Here is a 24,983-nt window from a genome sequence, read left to right as displayed (position 1 = left end):
GCTGTTGTTGGTGTGGATTAACGAGAAGCAGTTAAAGTTGGTGTGGGAAGCTATCATAAAGGTAAACTACAGTTATATTACTTTCCAGTGTTATTTATTAGAAAAATTGATTTTTATGTTGATATTTGGGGGGGGGTGGAACAGATTAATTGGATTTCCATTATTTTCAATGGGGAAGTTTGTTTCTAGATACAAGAAATTCACTATATGAGCTCAATGTTGGAACAAATTTAAACTCTTATCTCGAGGTTACACTGTAACTTGAATTCCTTAAAAATATTGAGCTCAATGAACAATTTTAATGAATTGAGAAAGTGAGTAATCTGAAAAACAAGATGCCTGTGGAAACAAAGATCTATTTCTGATAAAAGAAACCGACGCTTCTTACTCAGTTTTATACTGATTTATTTCATTTTCATTTCTTCAAGTTCAAGTTTCTTCAAGTTCTTTCATGGCATATTCATTGAAGAATATTTATGTTTTTTACATTAATAAAAAACAATTTATTATAAAATAAATTTATTAAAAAATTTAATACAGATTTTCATACTAACATAAAAATATATTTAAAAATTCTTATTTAACTATTTACAAATAATTTATGTAATTGTTGTTTAAACTATTTTTACATTGGGAAATAGCTTAAAACAAAAATAAATTTGCCATACAAGATATAAAAATAAAATTATTAATTAAAAGTTAAATTTATGTATCCATAACACAAATCATAACATTATCACTTTTAATGAATTAACGGAAAATATTTTTCAAATTTCTTCAGATGATTAAAAATTCCATACTCTGTGTTTTCAAGATAAAATCCCTCCTACTTCATTTATGGATTTTATTGATGTAATTTCAGACAGACATGGTAATATAAACTAATAATGTTAATACCAATACATTTATTGATCAGAAAAATACTAAAATAATCAAGCTCATGAATAATGAATAAAAAAGTTAAAACACAGAATGAAATAAAATGATGAAGCACAAATGCATAAATGAGCACCAAAATGTAGGCATATCTTGTGAAATTTAGAAAATTAAATCCAATATAAAAATGTCCCCTCGCCTCATTGACACGTTTACTACTGCTTGCATTTTACGTGTTTTGCTCATGGCGCCAACAAGAAGATTTTGTTATGCAATGTATATTATGTTGAAATATTACCTACAGAGGATAAGGTGAGTTATATAATCGTGTTTAATGCATTTTTCGTGGGGGAGGGTCACCGCTGACCTCTGAGGTGCTGTAGACCTTTTTGCGGTTTATTATTTGAATTTTTGTGATTTAATATTCTTCAAACCATTATAGAAACAATGGTATTATTTAAAAATGTATCTATCACTATCGATATTTACTCTAATTATGCATTTGTACTATTGGTTGCCTCGGCGGTCACTGGTGGTCCCCACGGCGCTGCAGCCAAGTCACCTGCTGGCCACCAGTGACCCCCACAGCAGTCAACGTTTTAAGCAGATAAGCATTACAAAAATAAGTATATATGTACCTGTGTATACATTGAGCATTACCTCGAATGATGAAAGCCGGCGTAGTGCACACAGTCATAACTCACTGACCTCAGCACTATTCCAAACAAATGTCATACATCAAATAATTTCTGCATTCCAGACAGGACAAGTACTAAGTTGGATGCATTTCAAAGCGGATGTATACTAAGATATTACTGTATTTTCATATTCCTTTTTTATGAAACTCTTCCAATAATTTTACAGCTTCATTTGGGAAATACTGTTCATAAAATTCAAATCAAAACAGATGACAAAGTAATTTCATTTAATGAAATTTTCATTTTCATCAAAATTAAAGGAAATCTTATTCATTGTAAACTTATTATAAACCAAATATAAATCCAAATATAAAATTACAAAGTGACACAATTAAAAAAAATTTATATATTTAGCATGGCAGTCTCAATGGGAAAAATTATTTAACATTGAAGTCTTACTGGGAGAAAAAAAAAAAAAAGTTTAACATGGCAATGTTAGTAAATAACCACAGATAACAAACAAATACTAAACGCAGTAATTCTGAAACATGAAAAATTTTGGAGCACTATTTTGATTGTCGTCACTTTTATAGAATCATGTGGCATTTAAGTAACTTTCAATTTTATATCTGTAATTTTAGAAACTTTAATATGAATAAAGTACTAGTATTTTTCATCAGATATCAGATTCAGTAGCAAATCATATATGAAAAAAGTGATATATATCATGGTTTGGCAAGTTTGTTATAATACAGTACAAAGTCTTTAATCCGGACCTCAAAGCTACAAACTTTCTGCACATGTGTAGCATTTAAGCATAATACATTTACGCATATTGTGCATAACACATTTATGCATGCGCATAATATGTTTACGCATGCGTGTTTAACGTATAATGGATGCTATAAGCTAGGCTAAAATTATCTAATTATCTATTTAAGTTAATGTTACAGATTGTGTTGTTCCTTAATCTTCTAATTGGATCCGGCTTATTATTTTTTGCAGACTGTTAGAGCAATTTTATAAAAAGTAAGCTTGAACTTTCGATTATGTCAAAAAGAGTTTCCGATTCTGGAGCTGCCAAAGGATCTACAAAGTGAAAGCATGTTTTGATGTCCATCAAACAAAAAGTGGATGAAGGTATGAAGAAAGTGACAGAGAGGTTAGTAAAAACCAAAAAATTTTGATTGACAAGTTAGTTGGTATTCTCAGCACAGCAATTACAGGACTTGAACAGTGGACCTTTGTAACTGAACAAGAAATTATGTCTGTTTATAGAGTTAAAGAAAAAGTATTAGCATATAAAATGAAGCAACTTAAACAACTTACATTGAAAGAAATGTTTAATAAAGTAAACAAATAAATATTATGCTTTTTTTTTTTTTTTTTTTTTGGGGGGGGGGGAAATTTTGATACCTTTTAGATCATAATTGTTCTTTATTTCATAAATTACGGTTTCATATTTTTAATTTTATAATTTCTGCATGCCATCTTACCAGATTTAAATTGATGATCTATAATCCGGAAAAACCCCTAATCCAGAATCGCTGAAGTCCCGACGAGTCCAGATTAAAGACTTTGTACTGTGTATATATATATATATATATATATATATATATATGAAATCTCCAAGAAACATTTCAAAACTGAAGAAATAACTGTTATAAAAAGCTTCAAAAAACATTTTAGACTAGAGGAAGCAACTGTTGAAAAAGATCACCTGTTAAAAAGCACAAATGGTACAATCACTTGTAAAAAAGTATAAATGTGCAACTTGCAAAATTTAAATTATTTTAACCCTTAAGCACACAGTGCAACTGTGAAACTTTAGTATTACATGAGAGGGTAAACATTTACCCCAAGTTAAATATCATAAAAATCATATAATAATATAATTACAGGCATAAAAGAAGTTTTACAGATATCAGAAATCTATTTTATTATTTAGATTGAAACTGACTAGTAATTTTCAACAAACTATACATTTATATCAAAATTTATGGCATTTTGATTTTTAGATAGATACATCTACTACACTTTTATTGCCCAGTAATATATATACGAGGGCATTTCGAAAAGTAAAGATACACCGTATGCCAGAGGAAAAGAAAAGTTTTGGTGAGCAAGTTGGCAACACAGGTGTTAACCTTGAACCATTAGCTTTCTCCTTGCGGCTGTTCGGCATTTCAACGTTAATTCTGGTTGGAGTAGGTAGTGTTTAAAATGACTGCGCTGATTCAGAATCCCGCCAAATGAAGTGCACTCCGTCACACGTTTTCTTCATGGAAAAGGTCAACGACCAGCGGATATTCACAAGGAAATTGTTTCTGTTTATGGGAAAATTATGAATCGACAAAATGTAACGAAATGGTGTCGTCATTTCTTTGAAGGTAGGACTGATGTTCATGATGAACAAAGAACAGGTCAGCCATCTGTGATCTCTGATGCCCTTCTTCAGAGAACAGAGGATGCAATTTGTGCGAATAGACATCTCAAATTGAAAGATCAGATCATACCAGAAGTGTCAATGACAACTCTTTATGAAGTTGTGACTGTCAAGTTAGGGTACAGAAAATTGTGTGCACACTGGATTCCAACAGGCAGCAACCTTCTATGACTGTGGGATACAAAAGCTTGTGCACCAACTTAACAAATGTTTGGATAACGGGGGTGACTATGTCAAAAAATAATAAATAATCCAGTTAATAAGATGTAACTGACGCTTTCTAAATAAATGTTTTCTTAAGGAATGCGAGCCATTGTATCTTTACTTTTCGAAATGCCCTCGTATTTAAGCATAAATATTTATCTTAATGTGTATTAAATATTTTGAAAAATATTAATATTTTACTTCATACTGAAAAATATTGAGCACAAGGTAAAATTCCTTCTATATTAATAAATCACTTCCATGAAAGGCAGATTAAAAAAATAATCTTGAAATACTTTTCAATTACATCCTCCAATAAATGACTTCGAAAAGCATATTGTTAGCTAGAGACATTGGATAATGTATTTACCTATTTATTTGGAATTCTCTTTGAATGGGGTAGTTTTCTTCCTCAATGTTTGTGGTTAAGCTTAATGGGAACAATGAAATTTCAAAATTACGGTATGACATTTATGAAAATTCAGAATATTCTCATATAGTACTTTAGCAATAATCATTCTCATACTAAAAACAAATATTCTAAACTTGGATTAAAAAAAATCTAATTTTTTCAGCAATTACATTATTCTTCTGGCATACAGGTAAAGTTACAATAAAGTATTTGGTTATACAAGTAAGGTTTCAATTGAATTTTGGCTTATTATTTCAATTTTACTGATTTATAAAAACAATAGAATTTTAGAGTTAATTATCAATCTGCAAATGATGAGCTCAATACATTTATTTAAACAAAATAATAATTAGAAAAAGAATACAAATTTGACCATCTCTTTCTCTCCAAAATTTACTTGCATTACATATTCTGTTGTTTAATTACCCTAGAAACATAATTTACTGTGTTAATTTTCTGAGTATTTAAGGATTTTTAATGTGACAGTACATATGTATGACACAGGCAAAGCATTTTTTATGGATAAAGAATAAGTTCAAGTACATCTGAGCCTGGGAAATCTAATCAGGTGTTTTCTAGATGCTTAGATTATCCTACAACTCATTCATGAAAAAAATTAATAGTTTTTATTTATTTCTGAATATAATATGAATTCTAAGAGAGTTAAAAAAACTATACATGAACCCAGTTTTCCTAATTAATGCGCAGAAAAGTGTTTCTTATAAAAAAATTTAGAATGATTGATACATAAGTAGATCAAATAAAAATATGATCTCATTCAATCCGTTTTAAAATAACTGAAATATGGCAATGTTTGAAACTGTCTTCACTTCCTGGCTCAATGAAATCAAGATTGAGACTGAAAAATAAAATGAAATCAATGGAGAAAACCTAGTACAATAAGTGAATGTGGATTAGTGTACATTGGACAGACATGAAGTATAAAAGAAACTATATTAGTGACAAATATACAGTAAGAAATGTGCTGTAAGATCAGCATAAATTCAACAATTTTAGTCACTATTCTTTCAGTTAAATGGTGCTAATCTCTGGCTCCTGCCAAAGTTAAAAACTCACCCACCATTTAATACCATTATGTATTACCGTATCATCTTCATATGACTTCATGAAATATTTATAAGGTTTTTTTCCATTAGCCATTCAAGCCCAATTTAAATACTATTTCCTTTATATCTAAAATTCGTTTAAGAAGCTTGAAAGATTGTAAAGTTAGAAATATCACAGATAAAATCAAAAATTCTAAAAAAAATCACAGTTTACTTTGACCACTGTTTACTTTAAAGGCATTACTATTTAAAATTTGTGATTTTTTTATCAGTATAAATGAAATGAGTGCATCAGACACATAATTTTTTTAGGTCTACCAACGGGTGAAACTTAAAATACTTAAACTCAATTTGGATTGGGGCTAAATCACAGAAAGCAAAGAAAATTTCAGTAATATCATACTGCTTAAAATCAGGAATGACAAAGTTCTGACAATGCCAGATCTCAGACTTTGTATTATGTATAGAGATTTAAAACAAGCTTTAAGAAACTGAAGTTTGGTTTGCTATATTCAATAAGAAAAAATGGGCAGTCTCAAAAAACGTGTAAAAATTGAAAAATGAATAAAAAAGACTTTAACACTGTCACCTCTGCCAAATAAAGCACATAATAAATCAAAATTTTAAAAATCTTATTAAGATTTAGTTACAATCATTATTATAGACAGTTATCAAATTTGTCGGTTCTGCTTTTCCAGTTTCACTGCATAATAATAAGTTTAAGTGATAAAATGATAAGCATAAATATCATGGTTTTGATCATTCCCTTGAATTACATATTTATAACTATGAATAATTATTTTATTAAAAACGAATAACAAAAAATACTGAAAAATTTTAATTTAATTTTTACTTAACTCCTAAGTACAAAAATAATCCATAACTTTCTGCTGGGATATTACAGAATGCAGAAAAATTTTACCAAGATTTTTGTACAAAAATTGAAAAGATTCTATCGCTTTCAGATCAACAGTTCGCATGAATAAAAACTTAATAATTATAGGCATCACAGCTTTGGAAAACATTGCTGTAGGAAATATGTTTCATATGTGCATTTACTCAATATTTTCATCAACAACAGAAAAAGAATTTTTGACACCAGCATTTCTCATCTTAATTTCTGTCACAATATTTGCAGCATCTGGATCTTCGCATGGAACAATATTATCATTGCAAGATTGGAAAATACTTCATGTCACATTCTGAAAATAATGAAACACCATTTTTTTATCTACTTAACAACAGGCATATCCTCAATTTAGTCTTGTTCTTAAACATCCTTTACAAGATCAGCATATCAAAAACAATTTCAAATGGTTGATTCTGTAATAAGTTGTCAGGATGTTTCTAGCAGTAGTATTCCATCACGAAGTAAAACATTATAATCAACATGATCGCCATTCTTAAATGTCATATCAAAATGCTTGAGCTGCTTTCTGTAATGACACATTAAGCTCCCGATCACATCTTTGGCCGATAGGAACTGAATACAGTCTTAGTACTATACACAAAGTTCCAGCTTAGAATTAAAAAAATACATATTATTCTAAAGATAATTTCAGCTATCTATCTTTAAATGTTATAATTTTCTAAGCACCTACAAACACCAAATTCCCAAGGAATGGAAGTTTCTTAATTTGATGCATATCTTAATTAAATAGTATGCTTCCATTTAGATAAATAAAGCTTTTTCTTTTTAAATTTTTCTTTAAAATTTAACTCAAACAGAAAGCTGTTCATGTTAACCATAACAAAATAAAAAGTCATTACATCAAAATAAAATGTTTATATGTCTGAAATTACAACACATAAATAAAAGCAAAAACTTTTATCATTAAGTTTTCTCTATGCTATTCTACTAAAAAATTTTAATTTTTTTAGCTAATGTAAAAAATATTCCAGAAATATTTATTTAAAATTATTCAGAAATAACACAAAATTATTCAGAACCGACATAAAACAATTCAAAAAAATGACACAGAATTCAGAAATAATGTAAAATTATCACATTTCATCACAATAACACTTAACTACATCTAGCATACAATTTTTTTAAATGTCCTTTTCAGATATTGCTATAAATTTTGAAAATTTACTGTCTTTCACAAACATGTATAATTCATGTTCAAGAAATTCTGATAATGATTTCGTGGGATTTTCATCTAAATTAAGAGAAAATATTGAAAATTAAAATATTAATTTATTATGTAATTTAAAATTTTCAAATGTGATTTTAAAATGAAGTTAAAACTCTCACCATCATATAATAGAAAAATACAAGGTTTGTCTTCTAAAAACCTTTTTAAATGCTTTATAAAGCAGTCTCTGTGGTATTTTCGCATTTCTTCACTCATTTGTTCATCACCTTCCTTCTTAAAACATTTCAAAGAATTTGGGAATTCCACAGCGGCATAAATTGGCTAAAAAAAATGCATGACAAATGGATAAACAGAAGTATGAATTTAATGGATAAGATTTCAAAGCAAGCATTAAACACTACATATCTTTCAAAAGGTTCTAGGAAAGAAACCCACACAAATAATGCTCATAGGAAAAAAGAGCCTACACAGAAATATGCCCACATAGACAAAAGCTCACATGGAAAATGCTCACTTTGAAATATGCTCACACGGAAAAAAGCTCACATGGAAATAAGCCCACTGATAAATAAAATACATAAAAAATCCTTATATTAATCAATCAATAATTAATTGATTTGAACATCCTACACATACTTAATTTTTAAAAGAAAAATTATTTGATCATTTGAAAAAAATTATTGGACAAATGCTCACATAAAGCTTTTCAGGGGCAGTATATAAAAGAATGAAAACTATAGTAAAATTTTGAATGTACTATAATATTTTATACTACCGCCTCTGTTCAACATTCTTATTCATGTAACTGCCAATAGTTAATTATTGTTTTTTACTCTACTTTTGCATACTTTTGATGTGTATTTAAAGAAATTGGTGTTCGAATGTAGTTATTTAAGTTTGGAACCAAAAAAGTTCTAGAAGACCAGAGTTTCCAATTGAAGTAGGGAATCATTATGAAGCAGCCTTCAAAAAATCTCCTAAAACCACAAATTGTTACGAAAGCTTTCATAAGGTACTAAATTCATTATTTAACTCTAGCCATCCCAGTATGTGTTTTTTATTTGATGGACTGGAAAATGATTTATCCGGTCAAAGTTTATTATTAGCTATTGTAAATACATGGCATACTGAAGTAAAAAAAAAAAAAATATGAAAACTTACATTTGGTAATCGCGAATCATATAAGAAATTATGATGAAATCTATGATAAAATTAGATATTTACATATATTAGCTATTATTCAGCACGTTTATGTATTTATAACTTTCTGAAATATATGTTTATGATTTATACATAATAAAGTATTTTATGTAATTTAAATAAAATAGTTATTTATATTTGCTTATTCTTCTAAATGTTTATATTATAAAATGTGTACCTTATATTTACTATTATTTTATTTTTTAATAATTAAAATTGTAATAATTTTTCACTGTATATTCTGTTTAATTTTTCTTCCTTCTTTTTCTCCTTTTCCTAATTCAAAACAGCTCATTCGTTAATATTATACAGCAACTGAATTTACATATAAGTTATACAGTTTTTGATATATATATATATATATATACCATAGATGTTTTGGTAATTTAAATAATTTTTCTATGTACAATTCAAGTTGGTGTACGATGTTCAAATTGATTAATTATTGATTGATTAATCTAAGGATATTTCTATGTATCTTATTTATCAGTGGGATTATTTCCATGTGAGCATATATCCATGTGAGCTTTTATCCATGCGAGCATATTTCTAAGTGAGCATTTATCCGTGTGAGCATATTTCTAAGTAAGCATTTTTTCATGTGAGCTTTTTTCTATATGGGCATATTTCTGTGTGGGCTTTTTTCCTGTGAGCATTATTCTATGGGCATTTTTCTGGTCACCCATTCAAAGTAAGCGTTAAACATAATGCATATCTTTCAATAAATATACTTCAAGTTTATTCATAAATTAAAAAAATAATGCCTGTAAATTTAGAGCCTATGTGTTTATATAAATATTATTTTTAGTTTTGTGATTAAGTTAGTAGATAAATTATTTTACATCTGAGTAACTGGATCATGTCGACCGCAATTTGGAGCTTCTTCATCCCAAATGTTCCATATTGCAGTATAAAGTCCAAAACCTAGACATCCAATATCCAGAATGTGGAGACAAAAAAGGCAAAAAATATATATATATCTTAAAAAGTCTAGGAATGCAGATGATAATATTCAAGAAAAAGCAGATGATTTTTCTCTTGATTAACAGATTCCTACAGGTCACATTCATACACCTTCTGACTAGGAAATTACACCCTAACTAAGACCATTAACACTGTATTTAAGTGATTGTAGGAGAAGCAGTTTTCTACCTGACCTAAACAATAAGTGCCAAGACATATTTGTTTGGAGTGGGATACTGCTCATTCTGTTTTTATTTTTTTAGCATTAGATTAGAATTAGATTCCAAGAAATTTTAGTTAACATAGCATATTGTCATCTTCCTTAACTTTCTAATTTGACCCACCTTATTATTTTTGGCAGGATATTATTGTTACAGCTATCTTATCAAAACTAAGGTGTGAATTTTTATTTATGTCAAAAGAGATCTAAATTCTAGAGCTACAAAGCATGTTTCATTGTCAATCAAATGAAAAGTGGAACTGCTGCATCAAATGGATAAAGGTATATCCATCTCAAAATTATGCAAGGAGTATTGTATTGGAAAGTCAACAAAATATGACATAAAAAAAGCAACTTTTTGTGTATTCTTACACCCCACTTGCAATGAATAACAGAAAAAAAAAATCATTCATTATTCTAAAAGTAATAATCATTACAAGGTAATAATTAAATGGATGACACAGCATTGTAGCAATGTAATATGCACTAAAGGAAAACTGTTCGTTAGATATGTAAATTTGAACACTTTTTTTGTCCACAGATAATAATATGTGACATCAATTATACATTATCTGTAGAATAAACTTTGAAAGAAAGAAAAATGAAGCTAGCATAAGAGAACCATTGCACTGATTTTTTTATGATTTTAAAGTGGGAATAGATCAAGTAAAATGCTTTCAACATGTGCAGTTAGCACACAGAAATGAAGCTCCATCTTGTGCCACTGTATATGGATGGTTTACAGAATTTTGTAGAGGGTGAAATTCTCTACTGCATGAAGAACATACAAGAAGGTTTTTGTCAGCTGTAGACCCAGAAAATATGTCTATACAAAATGTGTTAATTGGTGATAAGTGCTTAACTAATCAAATGATACAAAAGGAACTTAGCATTGGATTTCCAGCTATACATAAAATTATTCCTCAAGAACTGCATATGAAACAAATTAGTTTGCTGTTTGGTCCCCTATAATTAACAGAACACCAGAGTGTATCTGAATCAGTAGTGAAATCCTAGAATCATTTTTTCATAGTGAATAATGCATTATTTCTGAAATCATAACTGGTGATGAAGCATACAAACTTTTTTTTAATGTTCCAACATATCAAGAAAGTAAAATATAGGTCTTCGAAGATGGCCCCAAATCAACAACAGTAAAAAGACAATGAGCTATGAAAAGAAGTAATGTATACCATTTTCTTCAGAAGTAAAGGTCTGATCAAAGCCATCAAGTCAGAGAGGCAGAACACAGTGACATCTAACTGCTTAAACACTAAGCATCTTCCACAAAATTATTTAAAAAGTGAAAATTATGGGAATTGATGCTTCACCATGTTCCTCCTTCATTAAGATTGGCAGTTCAGTTCCTAGAACAATTATACATTTAAATGACAAAACATCCACCTTGTTCTCCTGATCGCACTATGTGTGATTTAACACAAAATTTACACGCCCGTTATTTTCATTCTAGAGAGGGATTGATAAGGCTATAAAAGCATATTTTTCATTGGTTCCAAGAAATGGATGGCTTGAAACATTTCATCTTCAGGAAATTTGCTACAAAAATACACTGGTGTTCGAAGGGACTACTTTGAAAACTTCTAGGATTAAGGTTTGGTAAATTTAACTGCATCATATCGCTCGAAAATTTCAGTGACCTTCATACTATGCTGACCTGTGTGAAAAAGACCCAACTGGTGTCAATGATTTGAAAGCTGGACTAATGATCATAGCAAGTGGACAGGGCTGCACATATGTAAACTTATAGGATGTAAAAATGTAAACTTTTTATAATCAGGAAAAAAAAAAAAGCGTGACCTTGGGAGTCAAGATTTTTTTCTAACATCTACTGCTCAAGTACAAGAGCATGCACGATGCAAACATTAATAAATGATTGGTTCAGAGCATAATTTTCCTTTAATTATTGGTAAAAAATAACCTTTCTGTCTTATTCTTCCATTCAAACTAACAGATTGAATGAATTGAAAGACTGTTGAGCATGCTGAAATGCAGATACAAAGCAGCATTTTTAAAATCTATGATAAAGTTTCCAAATAGTGGCCATACCATTTAAGAATTTTTGAAATATTTCAATATAAAATCTTCTGTGTGGAGCAGAGGACATGTCTAAGTGTGCCCAGGAAATATGCCAAGACAAGTCCTAAGAGATTTAACAGGAAAGAACTAGGAAATCTTCTGATGAACAGAATTTGGAAGAAATGCATATAAATGCTAAATTATAGAGATATAATAAAAGTTTTCATTTGCAATGACTTGATCTAATAAAGGAAGAGGTCATTTAGAATGAAAAGATTTTACCTGAGAGTTTTTCAACAGGCATGGCAATCATGAAACTTAAAGAATAGAACCTTAACTGAACAAAAGATGTGTGCGTGTGTGTGCATGCATGCGTGCATGTGAATTTTAATTTCTTTAAGGTCACAAATGCTTCATTATTTCATGAACAATTATTTCATATTTTTAATTTTACAGTTTCTATTTATCATCTAACTAGATTTAAATTGATAATATAAAATCCAAAATTTTTTTAAATACATAATTGTTGAAGTCCCAATGATTGCAGAATTTAGACTTTATACTGTAATTCTTAAACATCCTTCACATCTTTAATTTCTTCTTCTTTTTTCTAGGAATACCTTTTGGACCAACTTTGTGAAAATGATTCAAATACCACTTCAAACAACCTTATTAGTAGCATTATTTGAAATTAGAGAAATCAATTCCATTTGTATCATCCTTTACATGCTAACTAGCAGAGCTGAGCGCCGCCTGAGATAACCACTGACCTGACTTTATTGTAAAAGTCTTACAGTGTTAACAGTCATACTGGCAGAAGGGAATATTTCCTCCGTGTAAAAATATAAATATAAATATTATATGGACATACAAGGCTTGTGTATAAGCATAGATATGTTGATTACAAACATTGTCTTGTACAAGTTATATATGATAGTTACATAAAATCATGACAGCGATGTGTACATTTAAACATTATCTGAATTCATATTTACAATACTTTTACTGAGATAATCAAAGTAAACTTATAATTCATTTTTACATTGACTGGATTTTCAATATCATTTAAACTGCTTTACAATATTATTTTTATCAAGTACAGACAAACTGGATAGTAAGTAATATGCTTACATTACAATAGTTTTGTTCTTACAATAGTTGTAACTGTTACTATTCTAAGGGGTGAGCTACTTTTTCTAGTGTTGATTTTTAGATGTTGTAGAATTTTGAATTAACTAGCAGAGCTGGAACAAGGGTGGGGCAGGTGAGGCACTTGCCTCAAGTAAATGACTACAAGGAGGCATGAAAAATCAGAATTTTTCTATTAAAAAAACACCGATTTTTAATTTTATACTTTGAATATCGAACTGTTTTAAAAATATATTTCAAATGACATAATTTTATTAACACTAGCTATAATAATTTAAAAGCATTACTTTCATAAATACAGCTTTCACTCTCTGTGCTTATATCACCAACAGCTTTAATTCTGTTAATCTTTTGTAACTCTCTTCTCAGTCAGGGTGGTGCCTCTCAGTTTACATTTGGTACAGCATAGTGTCTATATAATAAGCAGCAAACTAAATGATTAATATTATTTCCTTATTGCACACAGGTTTCTTTGATGCATATTTTTTATTGCATAGTTTTGATTTATTTTATACAACTCAGCTGAATTAATAAACGAGTTAATAATATCAATTTATTTTCAAAAACTGTCGAGGTTTCATATTATTATATATGTTTCTTCTTCCTTTAACTTGAGCTCTTTTTTTCACCATAACAAGCTTCCTTTAACTTGAGCTCTTTTTTTTTCATCATGACAAGCTTTCCAAAGCATACAAACTGAGTACTAATATCTACGCAATTTCCTACATTATCTTGCAATGGACCCAACACATAAAGAACCACTGGGAAAGTATCAGAAAACTAAATAAGGATGTTTGAAAATGAACTGTACCATTTTATCAGTCTACTGCGTAAATGTTGCCAATGAATGAAATGCATGATTCAAGATCTTGTCTCGTTGTTTCCATATGTGATTTGCTTCAGAACTGCACAGTTGGTTAACTACGGTTATTTCTGGTACAGTTACATATATATCTGGATGGATAAAGAATCAACAATATAGTCTTACTAGCTGTCAAGATTGTAATGTAAACATATAAAAAAGTAAAGAAAGTTCAGCATTTTTGAAGTTTCTGGGGGAAATTTAAAACAAGCTTTTAAGGTTTTTTCTAATATAACTAATAATAAAAAAACACTGTTAAACTATACAAACAAAGCTGTCGATTTGAAGATTTTAAAAACTTAAATATCAAAATCAATTACACTAGGAACATCAAATTTATTTGTTAATGCAAATAAAAATTGGTTGCAACCACCTATCATATTTGTGAAATTTAACACAACGAAGATCCCATAGTAAACTGATGGAGCAAGGTGAAAGTAAAGAGAAAGTATGAAGCATTAAACATTATTAATTTCCAGTGGCCATATTTAAATCAGAATCGACTGGTTTGTAAAGTTTTGTTCAAGCTCATATAAGTCTTTCTTAAAACAAAAATTCATTTTTGATAAAAGGTGTACCAATATTAAAGACTGATTCATTGAGCAATCTCGTATAGTAAGGCATGCGAAGCTATCTGCCGTAGGAAGGATGTTTTCTTCATTGAATTCTGCCAGATAATTTTCGACCGCCGAAAAAGAAGCATTAATATATGTTGCAGGTTATATTGCCTACCGTGTGCAAGACAAAGACCCATCATTAGGAACAATATCTAAAAATAGTGCTGATGAACCAATATTTAATTCAGAATGGATTAAATTATTGTCCTTAGGAAGTTTGACTACACCTTCTCATTCATGGATGAATACAGTTTATGAGTTCAAAAACATATTTTGTGCAGTTCATGGTACAACTTACTATAAAGGGAAGCATGTAATTGGCTCTTTAATTAATAAACTGGAGAAACATTATCCTGAAGTTAACAGAGAAGCAATTCGTTTATTTTGCAGAGTGCGAACTTTTATTAGAATACGTTTCTTAAATAGAAATGCATGTGTTTTTTCCCAACGAAAAGTAACCCAAAAGGCAAAAAAGTGGATTGCTTTGAATGTGGCAGCCAATAAATAATATTTGAACAATTTGTAGTTGCACTGCGACTGTACAAGTAAGCATATATAATATGTTTTGATTTGAAATATTTCTAGATGACATTTTAGAAGTTAATAGCGTAAAGCATATTTCAAATGAGAACTAATTTTGTTAAGTTATTGTTAAAGTTATTTTTATTGTATCCTGTGTTATTATTGATTCGATTTTGTGCTAGCTTAGCATTCTAGATAAAATATGCATAAAGTATAACATTAAAGTAATTTCATAAGAAGACCTGCCTTCTTAACAGCCACTTTTGAAAAATTAAATAATTTTTTTAGGTAATGTGAGTAAAGTTGTTTTGTTTAAATTAAGAAAACAATCTTACATGTATTTATTTAAATGTAATATTGATGTAAGCCAAAGTTACAAAATTATTAAAAAAAATATATGTTATTGCATTGAATCGGGAGAAAAATATGCCAACGTGAAATTTACAATTAGGCTGAAACTCAAACTTCTATTAGCAGAAATTTTGCCATATATAACCATACATGTTTAAAACCCTGCCAATTTAAGGTTTTTTTTTTTTTTTTTTTTATTATTATTATTAATTTTAAATCGCTGTTATTATAGTTATCTTAGAAGCAGTAGTACAGTTTTCTTAGTTAACATGCATATAAAGAAATGTTTAGAAACAAACAGGCATTTAAAGAAAAAAAAATTAAAAAATTAAAAAAAAAGGAACTTGATGCTAAGAGTAGTGCATTTTATCTCTTATTTTAAAACTGAATAAGTACTATTAAATTTTTTAATGTTCAGTGTAAAATGCATACTGCAGTAACATTGTCTCTTCCAAATTATAGCTATCTTTCACGCACAGCTCATTTTAAACGCTGGTTCTTCAAATTTAAAACGCTAATTTCTATGTTGTCAATTGCATCTCGGCGCTTAGTGGCATCATGGCTACGTCATCACTCCCCACTGCCTGTTTCAGGGGGAAAAGCTCTATGAGCTAGCCCTTCTCTTTTAAGTCCTGATGAGATCCTACAAATGCAACATTGCTACATGAAACTACAGGTGAACTTTTAACTTCCCAGCTATGTCGATCTTGTCACCAGACGCAGTCTGGAGGGTAACACAGGTTGGCATCCAAATAAGTTTATCTTTAAACTGTTCAGCTAAATCTTTCCTAATGATATTCATCATGTGCTGCATTGTGCGGGGAATAAAACAATTTTATTTATAATTCTATTAACATTAACTAATTAAATACCAAATCTGTAACAGTATGCTGATATTTAAATATTCTGGCACCATCACACAGGAAAAAACTCTTATCATGAAAAAATATTAAAGAAGACAAATGAAATTAATTTTAAAATAATTATATTAGCTTTTTTTAAGAAGTAAGCATTTATTATCTTTATCATTATTTATCCAAAATATAAAAGAAGACAAATGAAATCATTTCAAAAATAATTATTGTAACTTTTTGTTTTTTTCTAAGAAGTATTATGGAATTGTGCTTTACAGCATTCATTACCTTTCCAAAAAGACAAAAAAATGAAATTCAATTAACTGTGTATACTACACTGCAGTTGAAAATCTCAAAAATTTTTAATTACACATGGCAATTGTCTATCACATTTTCTCAAGACTAACAACTAGCATTTTATGAAATTATTACTGATTTCCCTAGCTATGGACTTCTCACTTCATTTTGGCCCTATGATTGTGGTGCTTCTTACTAGCATACATGGAAACACAGAAGAATTATGCAAGAATGTGCAGGATCATTCATTTCATTAATGTGAATAGCAACATTTATTTAATTTTTAATTATTACAATTAATATTATCTAAACTCTAAAAGGCTTGAATTATTATTAAAAAAACATAAATTTTTTTCACTTAATACTAATATAAAATTAAATGAATTTAAATTAACTGCCTTTTAAAAATATAAATATATTGATAATAACATAAGCTTTAAAAATTGCTTTTGAAGGGGGCAAAAGTAATATTATCTTCAGAACATTCTAATTTATAAAAGAGGTCCACATTTGAAAAAAATTTAAGAAACACTGCCTCACATTTTGAAGAATTTGGGCAAAATGTTTAAGCACAGATACAGCCTCCAGAAAGAGCAGAAAGGAAAGTTCAATAGCTATGATGGCATCAAATACTGAAATTTTCAGTTATATGCATAAAGCAACAAGAACTTGACACCAAGCCAATTAAAATTTTTCCTCACTGCAGCCATTGGAAGGATATCTTATGTCTCCAGAACGCTTCATATAGAAATCTGCATGCAAAGCAAGCAGCTAGTTGAGCAATTCTCACTATCTGTTATAGATGACAACATTTGTTATAGACAAACAACATGTTTACTGAACTGAAGACCAGTGGAGCTTATTTGAGCCCAACATAGCATGCAAAACACCTGCAAACATGATTCAGAAAGAACATAGAACATGCTATCATCATTCTAATAACCTTGACTACTCATTCCAACATCCATATTTAGAGTGGGATCAAAGCAAACACAAACATCCATTTTTTCCCACATGGAACAGTAACAGCTCACATGTATAGAGGTGATACTGTTGATGCTTATGCAAGATTATCAGTGAAAATTTTATCCTCCAAAACAACAACACTCAATCAAAGTTCATATAATGAAAGAATACTTTCAATGAGAAACAATTTAACACATAAAATGTAGCTTAATATCTCAACTTGAATTCTATGCAGCATGTCTGGTATGCCCTTTCTATGAAGATATGTTGCTCTCTCAATACTCCTCTTTTAAATACTTAATACACTTGGCCAAGCTCTATGACAACAATTGCTTTATGCCCCATTGTACCCACAGACATCCTATTTAACAACACGGAACAAAGCTGTCTGTGCTGCATTGTTGCTCTTTAATCAAACTCCATACTGAAGAAACCTCCATTATTTCTAATTGGCACTTCCAATTTATTATTTTCATTCACAAACTGGTTTTAAAAATAAAACAATTTGCTATATATATTTTGTGTGTGTGTGTGCATGTGTCACTTTGTACTTCACTAAATGTTTCCCAAATTTCATATAAATTTTTGAGTTATTACTACTAATAAGGCTTTTCCTTAATTTTTCAAAACTGGTATATATAGAGACAGATAAATGTTTTCCCTACTGGATATATAAATGTAACTTTTTCAACGTTTTTATTTATATTTTTTAGTTACCTAATCTTCTTATGCATGAGGCATTATAGTATTACAATAGCTTAACTGTTGACGAAATCTTCTGCAATTCACTCCCCAATGCCACTGTCTTTTTCATAAATACACAGTGACACTGTGTGTTTCTGTAAAAGCAGAGGCACATTTTACCATTGAAAAAGTGTGTATTGTTATCGTGGAAATATCAAAAAATACAAAATTAAAATACCGAGTATAATAAAATAAATAAGAGTTAGCATTTAACTATTGTTTGATATATCTTGAAATATGGTTGAACACATAATCCAACATCTCATTCAGCCCACTAACAGCAAGAATCAGGCAATTATGTTTTTCTTAGAAAAACTATACATTTTTCTTTGTAGAAGTTTATGCTACTATCTAACAGGAAGTCACAGAGGATTGTCAGATTGTAGCTTTTGTATTTGGTGGATAATACAATGGTAAGTGAAACTTTTGAAAAATGTGTTCATGCAGAATAGTAACTGTTAATGTTTGGAAGTTGTTTCTTTTGTAAAATAAAGCTACTCCTAATAGCCATGTCTAGAAGATGGCAGAAAAGTGTTATACAAATACTTCTATCTTTTTCATATTGATTGTTAAGATATAATCAATAACCATAACTAACTTGATAACTTTCTTATCAGTTTTATAGCAGTTTGAGTTAAGAAGTGATACATATTTTTTGTCATGCCATCTCAATACAGTAATTCTGCTAGTTGAAAAGTGGCAACTTTGCCATTCTTGAAAATAAGTTGTGTAAGCTTTCTGGCAAATCACACCAATTAGAATGAAGAATTCTCTATATGTCAATTTTATTTTGGATAAAAACATCTGCTAATTCTGTTTACAGATAAAATTTGTCAACAATTACACAATAATTCCCCTCCCCCAAAAAAAAAGGATTCCACAAGCATTATCACTGTTCCTACAGCAAGTCTATAATTCTCAAATTTTTATCAAATATTGTGTAGAGAGATTAGGTTTTTTTCAAAGCAGGAGAAATGAAAAATGAGCAATGCCCTCGACGGGACTCAAACTACGGACCTCTAGAATTCGCATCATGCATGCTGACCACTATACCACGAAGGCATGCTAAGAAGGTAGGAGAAATACCTTATAATTGTACTCTCTTTTGTATACACAATCACCTTGTACGCGTATCCTGATACTGCTTTAACAAATACAGTTATATTTACTGTTTTTAAACAGTAAGTATATTGTACCCATGATAATCTGCCTTTGCATTCCTATTTGATTAGTTATATGGCTAGAAGCAAATTACAGGAGAACATATTTGGTAAAGGCATACATTAACACCTGAGATAGTTAACATATCGATTGCATAAAAGTGTATGGCAAAAGTGTATATAAGTGCCCACGGCTGTTAAGAGGTTAACTTCTATGATGCTTTAATTTGTACAATGTTTTATGTGAAATAGATATTTAAACTAAAAATTACTTAAATAGTTATGATCACAAGTTTCAGCCCTTAGTTGCCGCTAAAAACACATACACAAATTTTACCCAGCAACAATTTAATAGTGTAAGCATATGTACTTAATAACACTTTAAAAAATAATATTTCAAGTGTTTAAGACATTTTAAGTATATAGTATTAAATTAATGCACAATTTTTTAAAGACTTACATTAGAATCACCTATTTTATAAACAGAATTATGATAATCTCTGTTAACGTTTCCTCCTTGATCATTGAAAACAGATTCTAATCTTCCAACTAAACATATTGCAGGGTCTCGGCCACTAAGTAGACCATCGATATTACATGAAAGTGGACAAATAATAACAAGGCGTTTAACAAATAATTTTATTTTATGTTCCTGCTCAAAATTTTCCATTCTTTGCAATATACCTACAAATGAAAGGTAAGAGTTAACTTACACAAGGAAAAATTGATCAAAATGTGACCAACAAAAGTTTAAAAACTATATATATAAATAAATAAAATAAAAATAATGATAATAATAAACTTTTTTATAATTTTTTTAAGTTATTGAAGTTAAATGAAGAAAAAGAAATTATTAACTGTAACGTTAGCTGTCAGATAAATTGCATAACATTTAATTTACAGACCTTAATTATTTAACATTGTTTCACGTTTTAACGAGAAAAAAAAGAGAGAGAGAGAGAGAGAAATTTCTAAGAACTTTAGTTTATTTTCTCCGATTATTAAGGTACAAAGTGGCACCTCTTTCCCTTTATTCTCAAGACTGAAAATGTTTATAGAAACCTTTAAAACTTACTTTTGCAAATATGTCCAATTATTATTCTACTATGAGAATATCAGTGCAGATACTGGTAAGTTTCCTTTTTTCACTGTATTTACACAAAGCAGTTGCACTTTCTTTTAGTCCAACAACAGGAAATGAATACCTTTGTATGTGGGACCAAACGCGATTAATCTGACTGGTGTGGGAAACTAATTCAGTACAATTAACAATTTAATATTTGTTGATGAATGATAATTAAAAAATATTTACAAAAATAGTTAAATATAAAGTAGTGGTGATCATAATTACTGACTGTTAAAGTAGTGTTGATCAAGATACCTGACTGAAATATAAAGTACTGGTGATCAAGATACCTGACTGTTTAAATAAAAGGGGTAGTAATAAAAAGGAAGTACCATTATTGCTTCATGTTGCAGGAATCATTTAGTTATGATTAATAACCTATCTTTTTTAAAGCACTGATATCAGTTAACAAGGCCACATCACGACCAACAGCACATTGAGAAATTTTCCAGATTCTTGATGCCCCATCTGCTCCTGTTTGTATACCTTTTTTCTTGTGTCAGTTTATGTGATCAAAATGAATAATTTTATTACTGAAACTGGACACTTTCCAGTACATGCTTTAACAGCTATCTTTGAAAAAAAAAATTAAATAAAGTAACAAGGAAAAGACTTCAGTTACATAAAAAGACTGTCAGTTTGAAAGCTGATGCCTTAATATTAAATCTGAATGGCTGATGGAAACAGGATCAGACTGTTTCTAACAGCACATAATTATTGTCAGCCAATAGGATTAAAAGAAAGAAGATAGATTATACAATGCTAGTTTAGGTTAGGCTGAAAAAATACAAGTTTCCCTTAAAAAGATTGAAATACATTAATATCCAATAATTGTATTTTGTGAAGTAAATAATTAATCTCAATTACTTTGTATTTTCGTGAAATGAGCAAAAAACTAAATTCATAATCATTACCCAATCAACTTCAATCAGTTCCTAAAATTCAAATAATGGTATGACAGCATTCAAAAGGGTAGAAAACTGTCTGCATGATTGCATTTCTTCATGAACTTCTGCAATTCAGATTTTGATGCTTACTATGTAAAAAATAAATACATAAATAAAGCATCAAAATTGTATTGAAAGAGTCTTTGAAGTGGAGAACTGCCAGCAAGAGAGTATAACAGATAGTAAGGGAGCTGAATGTTCAAAGACCGGCAATCTATACACTGCTTTGATTTAAAGATTGAAACCATTCCTTGAAAGCAGGGCCCTCTTAATACATAGGCCTGCTGGGCACTTGCAGATCCCCATTTATATTTCATCTCTATGATTTGCTGTTGTAAAGTCCAGCCTGGAGGACCATAATACTGTTACAGATGGTACTAATAGGAAGCTGAGACAAAGGTATAAGAACAAATGCTTCTCAGGACTAGATTCTATTCATGATTAGCAATGGAACCAGTCACTACTGCAACTTGTATCGCATCAAACTGTACCCCAAAGGTTTAAGAAAGGCTTATCAGGTTCAATGTTCCTTCTAACCTTCTTCGGAAACATACAAGGACCTGACTCGGAACAGAGAGCTTACTAAAGCTATGTTCACTAATTGTGGTAAGTAGACAGGATACAGACGAAGGGTATACAAAACCCTTTATTTTTCTCTATATACAATAACTTCCGTACTTCGGAATACACTGACCCTCCACTCGGGGTCTAACGTAAAAAAAGTATAAAAATAAAACTAAACTCTAATTTAACTTTAGAATAATACACGTGGAAGATTGGCCTTATAAAAACAGGAAGCGTATGTAGCACAGAGACTGTGAACACTACAATACGTTTAATTTATCAAGAGGATTAAAACCTCTGGCCTGGAAGGCGAACAGCAACTGCGTAACTTCTAAGGTAAGCGGCCTGCGTTGACTCACTGCTTCCTCTCTTTCGCTTGGCAAAAAGGCCACACTTAAATACTTGGCGTTCGCCAGACAAACTTTGCATAAAATCCTTAACGCTTATAATTCTGGCCGGAAGTAGAAAATAAGAAGTGATAGTAAAGATTTAAAATAAAATAAACGTTAGTAAAACTTAAGATCCTTACAGGCTGACATTGACCTCATTAATATAAGAGAGCCAATCTGAACTGATGCAAAGAACGTCAGTCTTTAACAATAGAGTTGCACTTTTTTTCAGTCAATATCTGATTTTTTTCAGTTTAGTTCAATATCTGATTCTTAAACCGTTTACATCTGAACGAATCTAAGAATGCGAAATATTTCCACCATTAAGTTGCTGTGTAGATGTGATTTGTAGAAATAATGATTAGTGAATGCATTTCCCTGCATCTGTCTAAAGAGAGATCAGTGTTTGCCTGGAGATGTTGAGATGAAATGGTATTTCCTCTGCACTCATTCAAAAAAAAAAAAAAAAAAAAGGGAAGAAAGGATAAAGCATACTGAAGTTTTTACACAAAAGAACAATGGGAAAACAATATTTTTAGTACTTAAAATAGACTACTGTTCTCCCTTTTTATAAATATTCGAAGTAGCACATAATTTGCATATGTGTTGCATATATGCATATGCGCTAATCATTTACATATTCTATCTACATTGGTGCAAATTTCAATAAGAAATGAAAAAATGCATTTTATCAACAGCAGTGGGCAAGGAATGCCAGCTGTTAGTGATACACAAATGATTTGCATGGATACACGCCAACGTGATAACCACTTTTCAAGACAAGATTACTTTCCCCATGCTTACTTGGGCACCCATTTTAAATAAATTTGCGTCTGACAATTTATAATAGGATAGGAATAATTAGCAATTCTTCTACCCACTTCAATATTATTTAATTTTTTATTTAAAATTATCAACAATATTCATTAAATATCTCAATGCTTTTCACAAAAGATGCCTGAATAAGAAGAGAAAAGTAGAGCGTTACCTAGCTACTTTAATAACTTATCATGATCATAAGCTACTAAGTCTACTTTAAGGGCTCAAGCTCAATTTAAGTTATGTACTTAAATAAAACCTTTCTATAAAAACAAATTTTGAATTCTACTGAAAAAGAAGCAGATTATCTAGATGGGATACGAACAGATCTTATACTTAATAAGGTAAAGAACAAATTTATATATAATTTTTTTAAAAAAAGTTAAACATCATTATATTTTAAATATCTGACAATGAAAAGCATTTAAAACTACGATACAAAAATGCAATACATACTAATGCTGGTTAAACTATTTGGGTCTCCTAAATTAGGGAGAAAAATATATTTTAATAAAATATATATATAATATATATATATATATATATATAATACATTGGTATTAAATTGAATTTGTGCCCCTTGGAGATGGTATATGGAAAATTTTCTTATTATAAATTATTATGAATTATTGGTTTATTGTTTTGCAGCTTTAGTGCAAGTCACAGGCTTTTTAATTTACTTTTAAAAACTTTATTTTGAATTTATAATACATATAATGTATATAATACATTTTTTTCATGGTTTTAGATACTTGCACATAATTTACATATGCTCTCCGAATTTAAATGATATTGTAAATTAGTTTGCAGCAATAATTAATCTTTTATTTGTATACAATTAAATTTTCATAATTTAAAATTTCAATTTAAATTAACCTTAAATTAGCTTTATATGAATGAGAGAATATTTGTTAAACACATATAATATACATATTCATATGCTTTGCAGATAAATTGATAAAACCAGTTGTCAATGTTCAGCTTTTGGTATAGAAAATGTATATCTAAGTGCAAGAATACAGAAAATAAAACAGTTTTGAACATAACTTCACTAAATTTATTTGCATATATAGAAAAATTAGTAACATTTCTCCCTTCCCAAGGACTGCACGTCCCAGGCAGTAGACCCTGTATAAGAATCCATACTTACAACTAAGGAAATTCGATGCAATACTAAAACAATAAGTTCAATGGGAAAACATAAAACAATTTTTTTTTTTTAATCTGAAAGTTTTCAGATTTTTATATTATGCCCAAAGGGGCTTTTTTTTTTACATTTTTTGTGTTCTTCGCACTTAAACCATAAAATTCCTTTCAACAGTAATATCATAAAATAATTTTAAAAGGGCATATCTTTATAATTTCCAATCAAAAATTCATTGGAGTTTTGCAAAATAATTAAATAGGTAATAAACCAAATTCGGGCTTCCAGATGCCAATATTCAGGTGGGAGA

The 24,983-nt window shown here is 29.6% G+C and overlaps 1 protein-coding gene across 5 annotated transcripts in view; it reads right to left on the bottom strand.

Annotated features, from left to right (window-relative positions):
• Nucleotides 1-502: 502 nt before the first annotated feature.
• The window catches only part of LOC118188043 (stimulator of interferon genes protein 3-like), a 52,731-nt gene continuing 28,250 nt past the window's right edge, over nucleotides 503-24,983 (bottom strand). For 2 of the 5 annotated variants that reach the window (XM_085813984.1, XM_085813986.1), the window contains 4 exons: nucleotides 23,986-24,012; nucleotides 20,145-20,368; nucleotides 7,901-8,063; nucleotides 503-7,805 (listed from right to left, as the gene is read on the bottom strand). In XM_085813984.1, coding sequence (XP_085670110.1) covers nucleotides 7,696-7,805; nucleotides 7,901-8,063; nucleotides 20,145-20,368; nucleotides 23,986-24,012 — 524 coding nt within the window. In that variant the 3' untranslated portion in view covers nucleotides 503-7,695. The remainder of the gene's footprint in view (nucleotides 7,806-7,900; nucleotides 8,064-20,144; nucleotides 20,369-23,985; nucleotides 24,013-24,983) is intronic. The other 3 variants (XM_035358390.2, XM_085813983.1, XM_085813985.1) reach the window with 2 other exon arrangements.

Source organism: Stegodyphus dumicola, chromosome 3, assembly GCF_044657685.1.
Source record: "Stegodyphus dumicola isolate Sdum_Otavi_A_Nest chromosome 3, ASM4465768v1".
NCBI classification, from domain to species: domain Eukaryota; kingdom Metazoa; phylum Arthropoda; class Arachnida; order Araneae; family Eresidae; genus Stegodyphus; species Stegodyphus dumicola.
This window is presented reverse-complemented; position numbering and strand designations above follow the sequence as displayed.